This window comes from Barbus barbus (genome assembly GCF_936440315.1).
Source record: "Barbus barbus genome assembly, chromosome: 29".
Classification (NCBI taxonomy): Eukaryota; Metazoa; Chordata; class Actinopteri; order Cypriniformes; family Cyprinidae; genus Barbus; species Barbus barbus.
Window position 1 is genome coordinate 4785048 of NC_136757.1, and position 15560 is coordinate 4800607.

General features: G+C 34.3%; 1 protein-coding gene across 2 annotated transcripts in view; it reads left to right on the plus strand.

The window, feature by feature from the left end:
* The window catches only part of LOC306849552 (tumor protein p73-like), a 36581-nt gene extending 22118 nt beyond the window's left edge, over positions 1-14463 (plus strand). The window contains exons 5-12 of one of the 2 annotated variants that reach the window (XM_079384671.1): positions 2125-2234; positions 2748-2890; positions 3383-3471; positions 3565-3689; positions 4735-4883; positions 7848-7980; positions 11122-11261; positions 13127-13660. In XM_079384671.1, coding sequence (XP_079240797.1) covers positions 2125-2234; positions 2748-2890; positions 3383-3471; positions 3565-3689; positions 4735-4883; positions 7848-7980; positions 11122-11261; positions 13127-13152 — 915 coding nt within the window. In that variant the 3' untranslated portion in view covers positions 13153-13660. Of the gene's footprint in view, positions 1-2124; positions 2235-2747; positions 2891-3382; positions 3472-3564; positions 3690-4734; positions 4884-7847; positions 7981-11121; positions 11262-13126 lie in introns of both variants that reach the window. The other variant, XM_079384670.1, reaches the window with a different exon arrangement.
* Positions 14464-15560: the final 1097 nt, after the last annotated feature.

Here is a 15560-nt window from a genome sequence, read left to right on the forward strand (position 1 = left end):
CATTGCACGTAACTCCCAGTGTTATCTTAGTGTCATTGAGATACTATTTAGTTAGTTTTCTTCTATATATTTTAATATGAATAAAATATTAAAGCTGCAGTCCGTAAGTTTTGCCTCTTTGTCGCCACCTCTGTTGAAAACCTGGTATTGCAGCCAGGTGCTGAATTATCTTCATTACTTGGGCTGTACTCCGGCGTAGCTGTCAGTCACAGCACCGGTGTGAACACTTAGTAATCACAGATTCTAGCCTATGTTTGGAAAATATGACCCAAATCAGAATTTTCACCATATATTGTCATATGAACAAGTAACAAGCCTGCCACGTTTGTTCTGACCAACTGAGGAAAAAAGCATTACAATAAATCGCACTACCAATGGTGATTTAATCTAAAGATCGGTTAGCTCATATCATATTAAACCATGAAAATTATTATTATTGTTTTACTTTATTCTCAAATTATTAATGTTAACAACATCAGCATTGCGTGACTATGGGTAAAGTGTGTATTAGCATGTAGATTTCAATTTCTGTACAGTCTAATCTAATTGTCATGCCATTCGAATTTCATATTAAGAAATTATTTTAATCCCAAAAGCAAATTATGCTCCCTTCGAAATGGTTTTCTTTAGAATACAAATCCTGTGTAATCCCAGGCTATCTGTACTTAGAGGCATGTTTAAAACTGGAATATAATTTAATTTCATTCACACGTGTTTCATAAACACATAATCCTTTCTGGATCACAATCCGCCATCAAAATGATACATTTAATTATTCCAGCTGCTGTGAGAAACGGCTATAAACGATGCGCCACCTGCAGGATCCTCACATGAGGTAGCCTACTAGCCGAGAAAATGTCTTTATGTTTACAGACGTGACGTAATGATGCAGTGCCATGCTCGAATATGCCGCGTAAACCTACCTGTACCACTCAAATTAGAAAGCATTATTATAAGCTAACCGTTGTGAAACGGGCTAAAGTATAGCGATAGTTTTGAACACTGGCTGGTTATGTACTTGCTCAAATATTGATTTTGGATCATTTTTAACCCAAAAAAAGTTACGGACTGCAGCTTTAAGTATTAAATGTTAATATTTATTTATTAAAAATCTATATTGTTCTCCACTCTTATGCTTCATATAACATGTTCTAGTGCTGTTTTATTTCACATGCACTTTGTATATTCGTGTCTGTTGCGGCACGACAGCACATAAACATATTGTGAATTCTTGAAGATCCATATGCATAAGTGCACAAGTATACATATTGTTTGATGGCATGCAGTGATCATTCAGTTCAGGACGCTAAACATGTTCTGACTGGCGATAAATAACCCAGAGATCATTCTCAGTTACAATACCTGCAGTTATTCCTCTTTTTAAACTGTTGCTTTGTTTTGTGTTGAATATCAAATGATTGGCGCCACCTAGAGGTGTATATCTCTTACATACTGTAAGTGATGAAGATGATGCTTGATCAATAAATACATAGCTTTTTGGAACTGTTTCTTTTTAGTAATGTATTGAATGAAATGTATTAAGTGTACAAAAACAGTGATGAACAGCAATTTTTAACTAAAAAACGTAAATTAAAAAAGGGATTTCTTGAACATCATTGACTGATGACTAAACAAAAAAGTCTCATTAGTCAATGTTTTATTAACGTTTAATTAGTTACATCATTAATTAACAATGAGCAGTTAATTTGTTGCAGTATTTAATCATTTTTGTCAACGTTAGTTAATATAAATACAATGGTTCATTGTTAGTTCACGTTAGAATTGTATCATTAAATGTTGAATTTAACATTAACTACATTCATAATTAATGTAATTAATGTAAATTAACACATGCTTTAGAATTAATTTTCTTTGTTAGTTTATCTAATATAGTTACATAATGTAACATTAACATTAAGTAGTTACGTATTGTTAACAAATGTAACCTTAGTGTAAAGTGTTACCATTTTCCGGTGTTTCTGAACAAATCTAAATCAAGTTATTAAAGTGAATTTGACTTCTCAATGCAAATATTTTCCCCTGAACAGAATACTTTATCCTCTATTTATAATATAATGCGTTTGGAAACTGATTGTCTCTTTCTTTTGTCATCTGTTTGTCAAGGTGGGGACTGAGTTCACAACCATTCTGTATAATTTCATGTGCAACAGCAGTTGTGTCGGTGGAATGAACCGCAGACCCATCCTCATCATCATCATGCTGGAGACACGAGAGTGAGTCAACACCATTACGTTTTCATATAAGTTTTCTACAGCAAAAAATACACTGAAATATTTCTCTGCTTCCAAAAGAGTGTTTCTTAAAGGGAAAGTTCACCCAAAATGACAATTCTGTCATGATTTACTCACCCTGAAGTTGTTTTTATATGAGTTTCTTTCTTCTGAACACAAAATAAGATATTGTGAAGAGTGTGGGTAACTAAACAGTTGCTAGTCACAACTGACTTCCATAGAATGGGAAAAAAATAAAATACTATGGAAGTCAAAGGGGACCAGAAACAGAAGAAAGAAACTCAAATCAGTTTGGATCCACTGGGTGAGCAAATGATGACAGTATTTTATCCCTTTAAGTGGTTTTGCTTCAGAACAGAACAAAATTAAACAAAAGCATACTTAGGATTGAAATGTGATATTTTAATTGTGAATTGCATGACAACAACATGCAAACTATTAAAATAGTTTGGTTATGCTTGAAGTTAAAGCTGAATTCTAGCATGTTTTGCTCAGCGGACAGGTTCTCGGCAGGCGTTCGTTTGAGGGCCGGATTTGTGCCTGTCCCGGTCGAGACCGCAAAGCAGACGAGGATCATTTCAGGGAGCAACAGGCTCTAAATGAGAGCGTGGCCAAAAATGGAAATGCCAATAAACGAAGTGAGCCATCATTCTTCATATCATATCATATTTGGGGAAGTCGTGGCCTAATGGTTAGAGAGTCGGACTCGTAATCCAAAGGTTGCGGGTTCGAGTCTCCAGCCGGCAGGGATTGTAGGTGGGGGGAGTGAATGTCCAGCGCTCTCTCCACCCTCAATACCACGACTGAGGTGCCCTTGAGCAAGGCACTGAACCCCCAACTGCTCCCCGGGCACCGCAGCATAAATGGCTGCCCACTGCTCCGGGTGTGTGTTCACTGCTGTGTGTGTGTTCACGGTGTGAATGTGTGTGTTCACTGCTGTGTGTGTGTTCACTGCTGTGTGTGTGCACGTTGGATGGGTTAAATGCAGAGCACGAATTCCGAGTATGGGTCACCATACTTGGCTGAATGTCACTTCACTTCATATTCAATATAAGTGTCTAATCTGACAGTTGATATCTTAGTTATGTTATCTGTGGTTACAACTGGAGCTTCTGTTTCTGATCTCACAGATTTCAAACAGACTCCAGCCAACATTACAGGTCCTTCCATCAACATCAAGAAGAGGCGACATGGAGAAGAGGAGATGTATTACATACCAGTGAGTGTGGAAGCATGCAGTTTGATTTGTTTTAATGTTTATTTTTATTTTTTTTATGTTAGCTAATTCTAATATTTTTGGATTGTTTTGAAGGTGCGAGGCCGGGAAAACTTTGACATCCTGATGAAGATAAAGGACAGTTTGGAGCTTGTGGAGTATGTACCACAACATTTCGTGGATTCATACAGACAACAACAACAGCAGCTCCTACAGAGACAGTGAGTCTTTATATAGGCATCATACAATACTGTAAACGTTCAGAGTCAGGACATGTAAGATTATTTGTTTTTTTTTAAATATGGATGCATTAAATTTATCAAAAGCGAGTTAAACCTTTTATATTTCAAATAAATTGTTCTTTTAAACTTTTTATTAATCAAATAATTCTGAAAAAAATGGTTTCCACAAAATATGAAGCAGCTCAACTGTTTTTAATATTGATAATAATAATAATGTTTCTTGAGCAGCAAATGAGTATATTGGAATGATTTCTGAAGGATCATGTGACACTGAAGACTGGAGTAAAGTAATCAGATTACTTTTTCAAGTAACTAGTAAAGTAACACATTACTTTTAAATTTACTGCAAAATATCTGAGTTACCTTTTCAATTAAGTAATGCAAGCTACTTTGTTTTTATTCACTGACTGTCCCCATGTTGAGAGAAATCAGGAGTGAGGTGCAGAGATTCTTCCTTCAGACTGAGGCTTATTCATTTCACTTTTGGTGTGAAAGGGCCTTTACAGTTGCCAAAAGTATAACTTTTTTTTTTTTTTGTTATTAAAAAAACAAATATAAGCAAGCCCAGGTGACAAAAAGTAACACAAAAGTAACGTAATGCATTACTTTCCATAAAAGTAACAGTTAGTTACTTTTTTAATGGAGTAATGCAATATTGTAATGCATTACTTTTAAAAGTAACTTTCCCCAACGCTGGTAGTAATCACACCTGCCAAGTTACTGAGTACAGGTTTTGATAAGTACACATGGACCACATAATCAATGTTCACTGTAATTTCATAACTGTCAGAACTCATAAATATCATAAAAGCCAGATTAATCTCAGTTAATAGATTGATAAAATAAGGAGGGAGCTTTGCAATGTAAATAACAGTATATACGTTTTTTTTTTTTTTTCACAAGAGGAGAATATATTCAGTCGTTCACGATATGACCTCTTTCAGCTCTTTCTTTAGCATCTAGTACTTCAGTGTTCCACATTGAGTGCCGTACATTAATTATATTCCTCTCATGTGATGGACAGGAGTCATGTTGCCTCTCCATCTCCATATGGCACACTCAATAACATGAATAAGATCCACGAGCCCATCAGCAAGCTTCCCTCAGTGAATCAGCTCGTGACACAGCAGACTCAGCAGAGCGCAGGACCCTCTGCGTCCATGTCACATATGGGTAAGAGCCTACACAACATTTCAGTGCCTTTATATTAACCGTACATTTCATACAATTACCTTGTTGACAAAATTGCCAATGAGCTGTAAATTAGGAGCATTTTCCAGCTAAATTTATTGGTCATGAAATTTGAGTTTGCATTTTTTCACATCTCTCTCTCTCTCTCTCTCTCTCTCTCTCTCTCACACACACACACACACTTAATGTAATGTTTTCAGACACTTAATTGCCTATTAAGTGAAGTGACATACTTTTGCCGCATTTAATTAATTGCAATGAAATTAAAATGTTTTATAGTTTAAATGGTCACACTTAATTTTAAGGTTCAGTTTATACTACTAAAGCTCAAAGCTCAAAATCAATATTTGAGCAAGTACATAACCAGCCAGTGTTCAAAACTATCGCCATACTTTAGCCCGTTTCACAACGGTTAGCTTATAATAATGTTTTCTAATTTGAGTGGTACAGGCAGGCTTGTTACTTGTTCAGATGACAATATACGGTGAAAATTCTGATTTGGGTCATATATTCCAAGATGTTGGCTAGTATTTGTGATTGCGAAGTACAGTAAATATCCATACCGGTGCGGTGACTGACAGCCACACATACTCCTCAAAACATTAGATTCATCCACGCTGGAGTTGTGCCGGAGCACAGCGCACGGAAGGAAGATAATTCCGTAAAAAGCTGCAATTCCAGGTTTTCAAACAGAGATGGCGACAAAGAGGCAAAATTTACGGACTGCAGCTGTAACTAACTAGTGACTATGACTTTTGGCCCAATAAACTCCTAATTACTGGTTATTAATAGTAGGGTAGTAGGGTGTTAAATTGAGGTATTGTGTAGGATTAAGGGATCTAAAATATATGTAATTATGTAATCCATTAAAAAGTAACTGTAATCTGATTATTAGCATTTTAAAATTTGATATAATTAATTAGAGTACTTAATTTTTGGAATCCAATTACATAATCCACATTACATGTAATCAGTTACTACCAGCACTGTTCATAGCTTTTAACTTTTAGTGACTTTTTTAAAAATCCCTACTGGACAAAATGAATGGAAAACAGGATAAAACATTTTATTAAAACTTTCAATATCAAATATCAAACACACACAGTTCAGATTTAATGAAGTACAACCCGAATTCCGGAAATAAAATGAAAACTAAAAGACTTTCAAATCACATGAGCCAATATTTTATTCACAACAGAACATAAGAGAACATAACAAAGGTTTAAATGGAGATGTTATCCACTAAATGAGCTCATTTCAAATTTGATGCCTGCTACAGGTCTCAAAAAAGTTGGCACGGGGGCAACAAAGGGCTGAAAAAGCAAGACATTTTGAAAATATTCAGCTGGGAGAACATTTAGCAACTAATTAAGTTAATTGACATCAGGTCTGTAACATGATTAGCTATAAAAGGGATGTCTTAGAGAGGCAGAGTCTCTCAGAAGTAAAGCTGGGCAGAGGCTCTCCAATCGGTGAAAGAGGGCATAAAAATATTGTGGAATACTTTAAAAACAACGTTTCTCAACATCAAATTGCAAAGGCTTTGCAAATCTCATCATCTACAGTGCATAATATCATCAAAAGATTCAGAGAAACTGGAGAAATCTCTGCGTAAGGGACAAGGCTGAAGACCTTTGTTGGATGCCCGTGGTCTTCGGGCCCTCAGACGACACTGCATCACTCATCGGCATGATTCTGTCATTGACATTACTAAATGGGCCCAGGAATACTTCCAGAAACTACTGTTGGTTTACCAACAGCCATCTGCAGATGCCAACTAAAGCTCTATCATGCAAAAAGGAAGCCATATATGATCATGGTCCAGAAGCGCCGTCGTGTCCTGTGGGCCAAGGCTCATTTAAAATGGACTGTTTTAAAGTGGAAAAATGTTCTATGGTCAGAGGAGTCCAAATTTGACACCTTCCAGCGTGTTATCAGCGTTCAGTTCAAAAGCCAGCATCTCTGATGGTATGGGGGTGCATAAGTGCATACGGTATGGACAGCTTGCATGCTTTGGAAGGCACTATGAATACTGAAAGGTATATCAAGGTTTTAGAGCAACATATGCTCCCCTCCAGACGATGTGTATTTCAGCAGGACAATACAAAACCACATACTGCAGCTATTACAACAGTGTGGCTTCATAGTGGAAGAATCCGGTGCTGAATTGGCCTGCCTGAAGTCCAGATCTTTCACCTATAGAGAACATTTGGCCCATCATTAAGCGAAAAATACGTCAAAGACGACCACAAACTCTTCAGCAGCTGGAAACATATATCAGGCAAGAATGGGACCAAATTCCGACACCAAAACTCCAGAAACTTATAACCTCGATACTCAGATGTCTTCAAACTGTTTTGTAAAGAAGAGGAGATGCTACACCTTGGTAAACATGCCCCCGTCACAACTATTTTGAGACCTGTAGTTGGCATCAAATTTGAAATGAGCTCATTTTGTGCATAAAATTGTAAAAATTTCTCAGTTTAAACATTCTTCTTTCCATGTGTACATGTAAGTGTACTTCTTTAAAGCATGACAAAAGATTATTAAAATATTAATTTAAAATGTGCTTTAAAGTAAAACCTCTAATTTGACAGTGCACTTTTTAAAAGTGTACTTAAGTGTGCTAAGAAACATGAATGTGTCTCTCTTTAAGTACACTTGAGTGTCATTTTATTTCAGTAATATTATATTATCTGCAAATACACCTTTTTAAAACTATACTATTAAGATTTGAAGTTCACTACAAATGCACATTCAATACAATTAAGCACACTTCTTTTTCACAAGCGCACCTGTTTGATTTGCTTTGCTTTCACTGAATAAAAAGCGAGACTCTAACAATCACATCTCAGACGATGGCCCATATTTACTCGCTAAATCCCATGTGACTCTCATCTGTTGATTTGTGTGTGTTGACTGGTTCTCGTGGGTTTGTCTCTGCAGGTACGAACATGCTGGGTGGACACCATATGCAGTCGAACGGCGATGTGAATGGAGCTCATGCGTCTCAGTCTCTAGTGTCCACCTCTCACTGTACCCCTCCCCCACCTTACAACCCCGACCCCAGCCTCGTCAGGTACTTCACCCTGCAGTAGCACCAACCTGACACACACACACACACACATAATCTACAGCTGCTTTTTATAATTTAATTAGCAATTTATTTTTACAACAGTGTGACTGAAATCAGCCTGATGTATCTTATCAACAGTGGCTTCAGGTTGTCTTATTTTACAGAGATAAACCTTAAACCATTCAATTTAGATGTATCTCCGTTTCCCCTTCTCTTCATCATTTGTGACCCTGGACCACAAAACCAGTCATAAGGGTCAATTTTATGAAATTGAGATTTATACATCATCTGAAAGCTGAATAAATAATCTTTCCATTGATGTATGGTTTGTTAGGATAGGACAATATTTGGCTGAGATACAACTATTTGAATATCTGGAATCTGAGGGTGCAAAAAAATCTAAATATTGAGAAAATCTCCTTTAAAGTTGTCCAAATTAAGTTCTTAGCAATGCATATTACTAATCAAAATTAAGTTTTGACATATTTACGGGAGGAAATTTACAAAATATCTTCATGGAACATGATCTTTACTTAATATCCTAATGATTTTTGGCATAAAAGAAAAATCGATAATTAAGACTCATATTGCTACAAATATACCCCAGCGACTTATGACTGGTTGTGTGGTCGAGAGTCACATTTGTCTTTACATGGTTAATCATGGAATTACAGGATATTGATGCCTTTTCTTTTGTGCTAATACACAAAAGAGGATTTCGATTATAATGAAACCTTTGCTTTTAAAGAGTCTTTTGGTTTCTTTTTTGTAATTATTTGTACATAAGAGTAAGAACTTTCTAAATATTTCTCTGCTGGTCAGGGAAAAGTTTTCAAATCACAGTTTAGTGTGCAAAGCCTTTTTCATTTATATACATATTCAAATGTTAACCACTTTTTCTATTAATATAATTCTACATATTACTGATCACATGCAGTCATTTATCACATCGGGCTGGATGGGGGTGGAGAGGTGATTAATGGCCTGTGCAGTTTCATCATTTGGGTTAATCTCCCAAAATAAAAAATATTAGAAGTTATATTTTGCTTCATTGGATTTAAGCACCATTTTAAGTTTTTTTTTTTTTTTTTTTTTGCACTGTAACATTATTTTCATGACAATTAAGCTAATTTCCCCCATATATACACATTATTGTCATAGATATGGAGTTTTATTTATTTTGTTGTAATTCTCATTATTCTTAATAATATTAATAATTGTTTTACTTAATATTTAGTATTTTATAATATTTCGATTTTTTTATAATATTATAAATATTACGTATTTTTTTATTAAATAAAAAAGTTATTTTCTCGCTACAGTAGTTGTTTTTCTTTAAATAAGCATAAATTAAAGACAGCACAACAAATACACAAATAATTGTTTACAATTTAAATAACGTATCTTCTTTTTATTTTTATTACAGAAATAAGAATTGGTATAATATTTAAAATGGCAAAGAAAAAAAATTAAAATATTTAGTTTCTTTCAGCAAAATACAATCGCTTTTGGATTGAAATATGACGCTGTATAACATGTTCTAGACAGGCTTTTTGAGATTTACCTTCACCCAGTTATCTGTTTACATTATTTACCCAGTTAATTGTCATCTGTGCTACTTTGTCAGTCATAAGTCTTATATATTAGCACCTTGAGTGATATTTATTTTTAAACTAGATGTGTCATGCACATTGCAATGTTTTACAGACTCCATTGTCACAAATTTGATTATTATATCAATGTTCCCTCTACATTTAATACTTAATGTATCAGGGTGAAATTAAAAGTCGGCGTCTATAATTATGACAAAGCAACCAATGTTTCTGAATCCATGTTTTGTTTAAAATGATGCATACCTTTCTAGACATACCTGTGGTTCTGTTTGTCTCAGTTGCTCGCCCTTTGAAATAACTCTGTCGGCTTTATATTTACAACATTTCTTGTTTTGATTGTATCAAGCAAGTCGTTTTTATTGGTGAAATATTTATAATAAAAAGATCAATGCAATGAAAAACTTGTTACGCATCCTTAATGTAATTGCATGTTGTGATTGCATTTTTATTTGTAAAATTAAATCATATGCAAATTTTGAAATGTTAAATACACAGACATTTGCATGCAGCATTTCATTTACCTACACTACTGTTCAAAAGTTTGGGGTCAGTTAAACTTTTTTTAAGAAAGTATTATATTCAGCAAATATGTATTAATGATAAAAATGTGACGGAAAAAAAACAACATTTACGTAAGGATTCATGGTTTCCACAAAAATATTAAACAGTCATTGAAACAAGAACTATATGACATAAGAATGATTTCTGATGGACTGAAGTAATCATGCTCAAAATTCAGCTTTGCGTCACAAGAATTAATTACATTTTAAAATATATGTATGTATTGGAAAAATATATACGTGACCCTGGACCACAAAACCATAAGGGTCAATTTTTCAAAATTGAGATTTATACATCGGCTGAAAGCTGAATAAATAAGCTTTCCGTTGATGTATGGTTTGTTATGATAACAGGACAATATTTGGCTGAGATACAACTATTTGAAAATCTGGAATCTGAGGGTGCAAAACAATCTAAATATTGAGAAAATCACCTTTAAAGTTGTTCAAATTAAGTTCTTAGCAATGCATATTACTAATCAAAAATTAAGTTTTGATATATTTACAATAGGAAATGTACTAAATATCATCATGGAACATGATCTTTACTTAATATCCTAATGATTTTTGGCATAAAAGAAAAATCTATAATTTTGACTCATACAGTGTTGGTTATTGCTACAAATATACCCCAGCGACTTAAGACTGGTTTTGTGCTCCAGGGTCACATATAGATTTTTGATCAAATGAATGCAGAGGAAAAACAAAATCTCACCAAACTTTTGAATGCTAGTGTATATTGCATTCACGTCTAGCCCAACGTTTTATCATTTTTTAAACTGGTATTTGTATCATCACTGATTTAATCAATTATGATTCCCATACAGATGCTTTATTTTAATCAAGTATCCGGTTGCCCGAATACACTCACATGATCCTTCCATCAGTACCTGATAATAATCCCTGTGCAGATGCAAATGCCGTGGTGCTTGGCTTGTTATGTTCTCCATGGGTGAATATGTAATTCACAGGACGCAGCCGCTTGGTCATAGTGGGATTCCTTTTCTCTCTGAACAGTTTCTTAACCAGCCTGGGCTGCCAACACTGCATCGACTACTTCACTTCACAGGGACTCCAGAGTGTCTACCACCTTCAGACTCTTTCCATGGAGGTAAACCAACTATTCAGTCTTTCATTATTGGGTCATTCATGTTTTATGCTGTTCTCCATTCATTTTTTTTCCTGTAGGGATTTTTATAAAGTCACTAAAAGTTAAAAGCTATGAACAGTGCTGTGTAGTAATTGATTACATGTAGTCTGGATTACGAAATCAGATTAAAAAAATTATAATATTTAGTGCTGTCAAACGATTAATTGCAATTAATCACATCCAAAATAAGAGTTTTTGTTTACAAAATATATGTATGTGTACTGTGTATATTTATTATGTACATATAAATACACATACATGCATACATTTAAGAAAAATATGTGATGTTTATATAATAAATATATTTATATATTATATGAATATAAATATATGCATGTAAATATTTTCAAAATATATATTGTATGTGTTTGTATTTTTAATAAATATATACAGTACACATATATTTTGTAAACAAACTTATTTTGGATGAGATTAATCATTTGACAGCACTGATTATATTACATTTTAAAATGCTGATAATCAGATTACAGTTACTTTTTAATGGATTACATGCTTACATATTATTCACACAATGGCAGTAAATTATTAAAAATGTATTGATTTTTTTAATTTTCCCTTCTAAATGAACCTACTACTTACAGTGAATACATTTTGGCAAATGCTACTGTAATGTAATGTTTAATGCATTTCATGATGTTGATAACAAAGAATGGATTTTTTTTTATCAATATGGTTCACAAAAAACCCATTCTAAACAAATTAGGTCAAAAGTAATCTAAAAGTAATAAAAAAATAAATAAAAACATTAGTCTACATTAACTAATATGTGTAATTCACATTATTTTACTAAAGGTCATTGAATACTGAGTCCGAAATTTTCGCACATTAAAAAATAAATACGACCTTACGTTGTCAATCACGTTTACACACTGCCTCCGAAACGTTCGTCTGTCATAAAAAAAATCGGATCAGGTTCAATTTTCTGCATTTTTGCATCCGTAACAAGCATTTTGATTGGAAAGGATGAGGAATACGAAAAAACATTCGCGAACATTTCGGACTCCGTGTGCAATGACCTTAACTCGTGTCATTTATAAATAGACTACAGATTGGAAGTAATCCACCCATCACTGGCTATGAACTAAACCAACCAAACACGAGGAGAATAACAACATTACAAACTCTGATTTGAAGCAAAAATCCAAATTTGAAATTAAAAAACGACAAATGTACAAGACTGTGCTTAATGGTTTTAGTGAAGGAAATGAACTACAATCCCATGAATCAGAATGAGCTTTATTGCCAGGTAAGTTTGCACATACGAGGAATTTGTTTTAGTGACAGTAGCTCCACAGTGCAACAGAATGACAGCGACAGGACAAGACACAGATAGTAAAAAAATTATGTACAAATATACAAAAATGGACAATGTGCCAAATAGCACAAGCACATTATACAAAATAGACAATGATGCATTGCATACAACATAATTGAATAAAAAAATTATGGTAAAATATAAAAATACTCATTTAAACTCGGTAATTACACAGAAACAGCAAATCTTACGTTTATTGCAAAACACACACATATGTATACATACACATACACACTAGTTTCCATGTTTAATGGGTTGATTCCATAGGCGTAATGGGTTTTCTACTGTACAAACTGTATTTTCAATCCCCTTACCCTAAACCTAACCCCTTTACACACAACTTTTTCTGAAAGTTTACCTCATGGGGACCAATGAAATGTCCCCACGAGGTATTGCTATCCTAGTATGATTCACAAAGGCCATTTTATTCTACCATGAAATAGTAGTGTGGCCTTCACTGTAAGACGCACTCTTGTGCACTCTTCCTCAGGACCTTGGGGCGCTGAAGATCCCTGAGCAGTTCCGGATGGCGATCTGGAGGGGCCTGCAGGACATGAAGCAGGGCCACGATTACGGCCAGCAGCTCATCCGCTCCAGCAGTAACATGGCCACCATGGCCATCGGCGGCGGAGGAGAGCTGCAGCGGCAGCGCGTCATGGAGGCCGTGCACTTCAGAGTGCGGCACACCATCACCATCCCCAACCGCGGCGCCCCCACGGGAGCGGAGGAGTGGGCCGACTTCGGCTTTGACATGCCCGACTGCAGGATACACAAGCACTCCATTAAAGAGGAGTTTGCAGAAAGCGACGTTCGCTGAGAAGGACATCGCTTTCCATGCTTCGTCCGTATTGATTTCTTTAAACTGCAGTGGACAGTTTGTGTTTCCAGATAGTAGCACTTCCATATTTGACAACAAGAGATTTGAGCAGTAAAAAAAACTATTTGCTTTATGAAGACCAGGGTTCAAATGAATCATTTTATTTGATTGATTATCATTTGTGGCCTTATGCTAATATCACATCACAAAAAAAATTATCCATTAGCTAAAACGAATGATATTATTATTAGGATGTAGTTATGAACGGTTAAAAGCAGTGTATGATTTCAGAACATTGCCTTATTTATTTCGGCTTGGTGTAAATAATAATTGTGCAATCATGTACTGAATTATGTGTGAAGTAATGCCCGTCAAAATCATACTTTATATTTACTTAAGAAAAAGGCAGGTTTATCGAAGCCAGACGTGTACGACTAGATCAAAACGCACTCTGTATTTGAATTATTTTCTCATAAGTTATACCTATAATTATTTCCTTTTTCTTCAAAGTTTTACACTAATATTGATGAAAACAATACCATAAAAGTGCATTTACTTTTTTTTTTTAATAAGCATTACTATTTTCATTTTTTTTTTTTGAAAGTGGTGCTTTACACTGCAACTTTTTTTATTTTATGAATTATGTGTTGAGTATTACGTTATTGACAGGGAGACACTGGATCATCATAAGGGTTGTCAGAATTGTGGTATTAGCCTTGCAGGACAAGGTTTTATCTATTTTTCCTTTAGCATATGTAATCACTGTCTTGTTAGTTCGTTTTAAATGTCTCTAAATTTATTATGTTTTTATGTAAGAGTAAAATTATGGCTCAGTCAAGGTATTAAGGTGACATTTCATCCCCAAATTGCATATATATATACACACACACATACATTATGATTTTATGATTTTTACATTATGATTTTATTTCATGAGAAAGTAAATGCATATTTAAAAAAAAGGAAATGTATTTAAAAAATGAACAAAGCACAACAATATTTGGAATAAATGTGCTAAATAATAAACAAAAAATATAAATAAATAATAAATAAATTGGTCTTTAATCAAAATATTATTTTATTTATTTTGGGGCTGAAAGAAAGGATATCATTTTGTGAGTTTCACGTCTGCAACACAAAAGAACAAAAACGATGTACTATTTAAAACCCAAACTCCACTTTAATATCACTTTTAATATTGTTAGTACTACGATGATGATAAAGTACTTTTGTTTAGCAGACCCAACACAATTATTTTGGTCTTAAGGTGAAAAATACTAGCGGAAAGCAGGAAAGTGTTTCAGACTGAGCCGTCCTCCAGGAACATTATCTTCTGTGGTACATAAGAAATGTATTTACACCCATAAAGTCTGTGTATGAAACCGTCTTGAACATGAATGATTTGGTGGATGTATGTAGTCAGAGGTACATTTGTCAGCTTTATTTAACAAGCAAATGCATTTGTAAATAACTAGTGTTATAACTCCATATAACTCCTTGTTGTTCATGTGATAAGAACAGCACATTTCTAACTGGGTTCCTGGAGGTTAATCGAGGAAAAACTGCTGTTTTAAATTGGCTGTGATGGTGAAATACCATCATATAGATCAAAGCACTTTATGGCTTTAGGATATTGTAAACAATGTTATATTCACAGTTAATATCAGCCAGTATTATGTCATGCTGTGTCATTTTGACAACTACAGATTTTAGAAATGTTTTTAAGAGTTATCTTGTTTTCATTAAAGAGCTGTAACGCTGTTTCTTTTTTATATTGCCACGCTTGAATGATGTAAAGTGATTTCTTTTTCAAATAAATACTAAAGTGTGCAAAATGAAGGTGTTTTAATACAAGACCAGTAACTGTTGAGGATGTTTAAGAATAAGAAATCTGTGACTTACCCTCTTTGTGGAGGGCGTCAATGTTCGTCTTCTGGACCATTGCCAAGTCAGCAGTCTTCCCCATTATTGTGGTTTCAAAGAACAAGAGATACCCGGAATTTATACTGTAGAGATGGTCATTAATTGAAACACAAATGTAAATATTCTAATATTTTGAGATACTGATTTTTCAACTTTTTCACCATATTCTAATTTTCTGAGATGC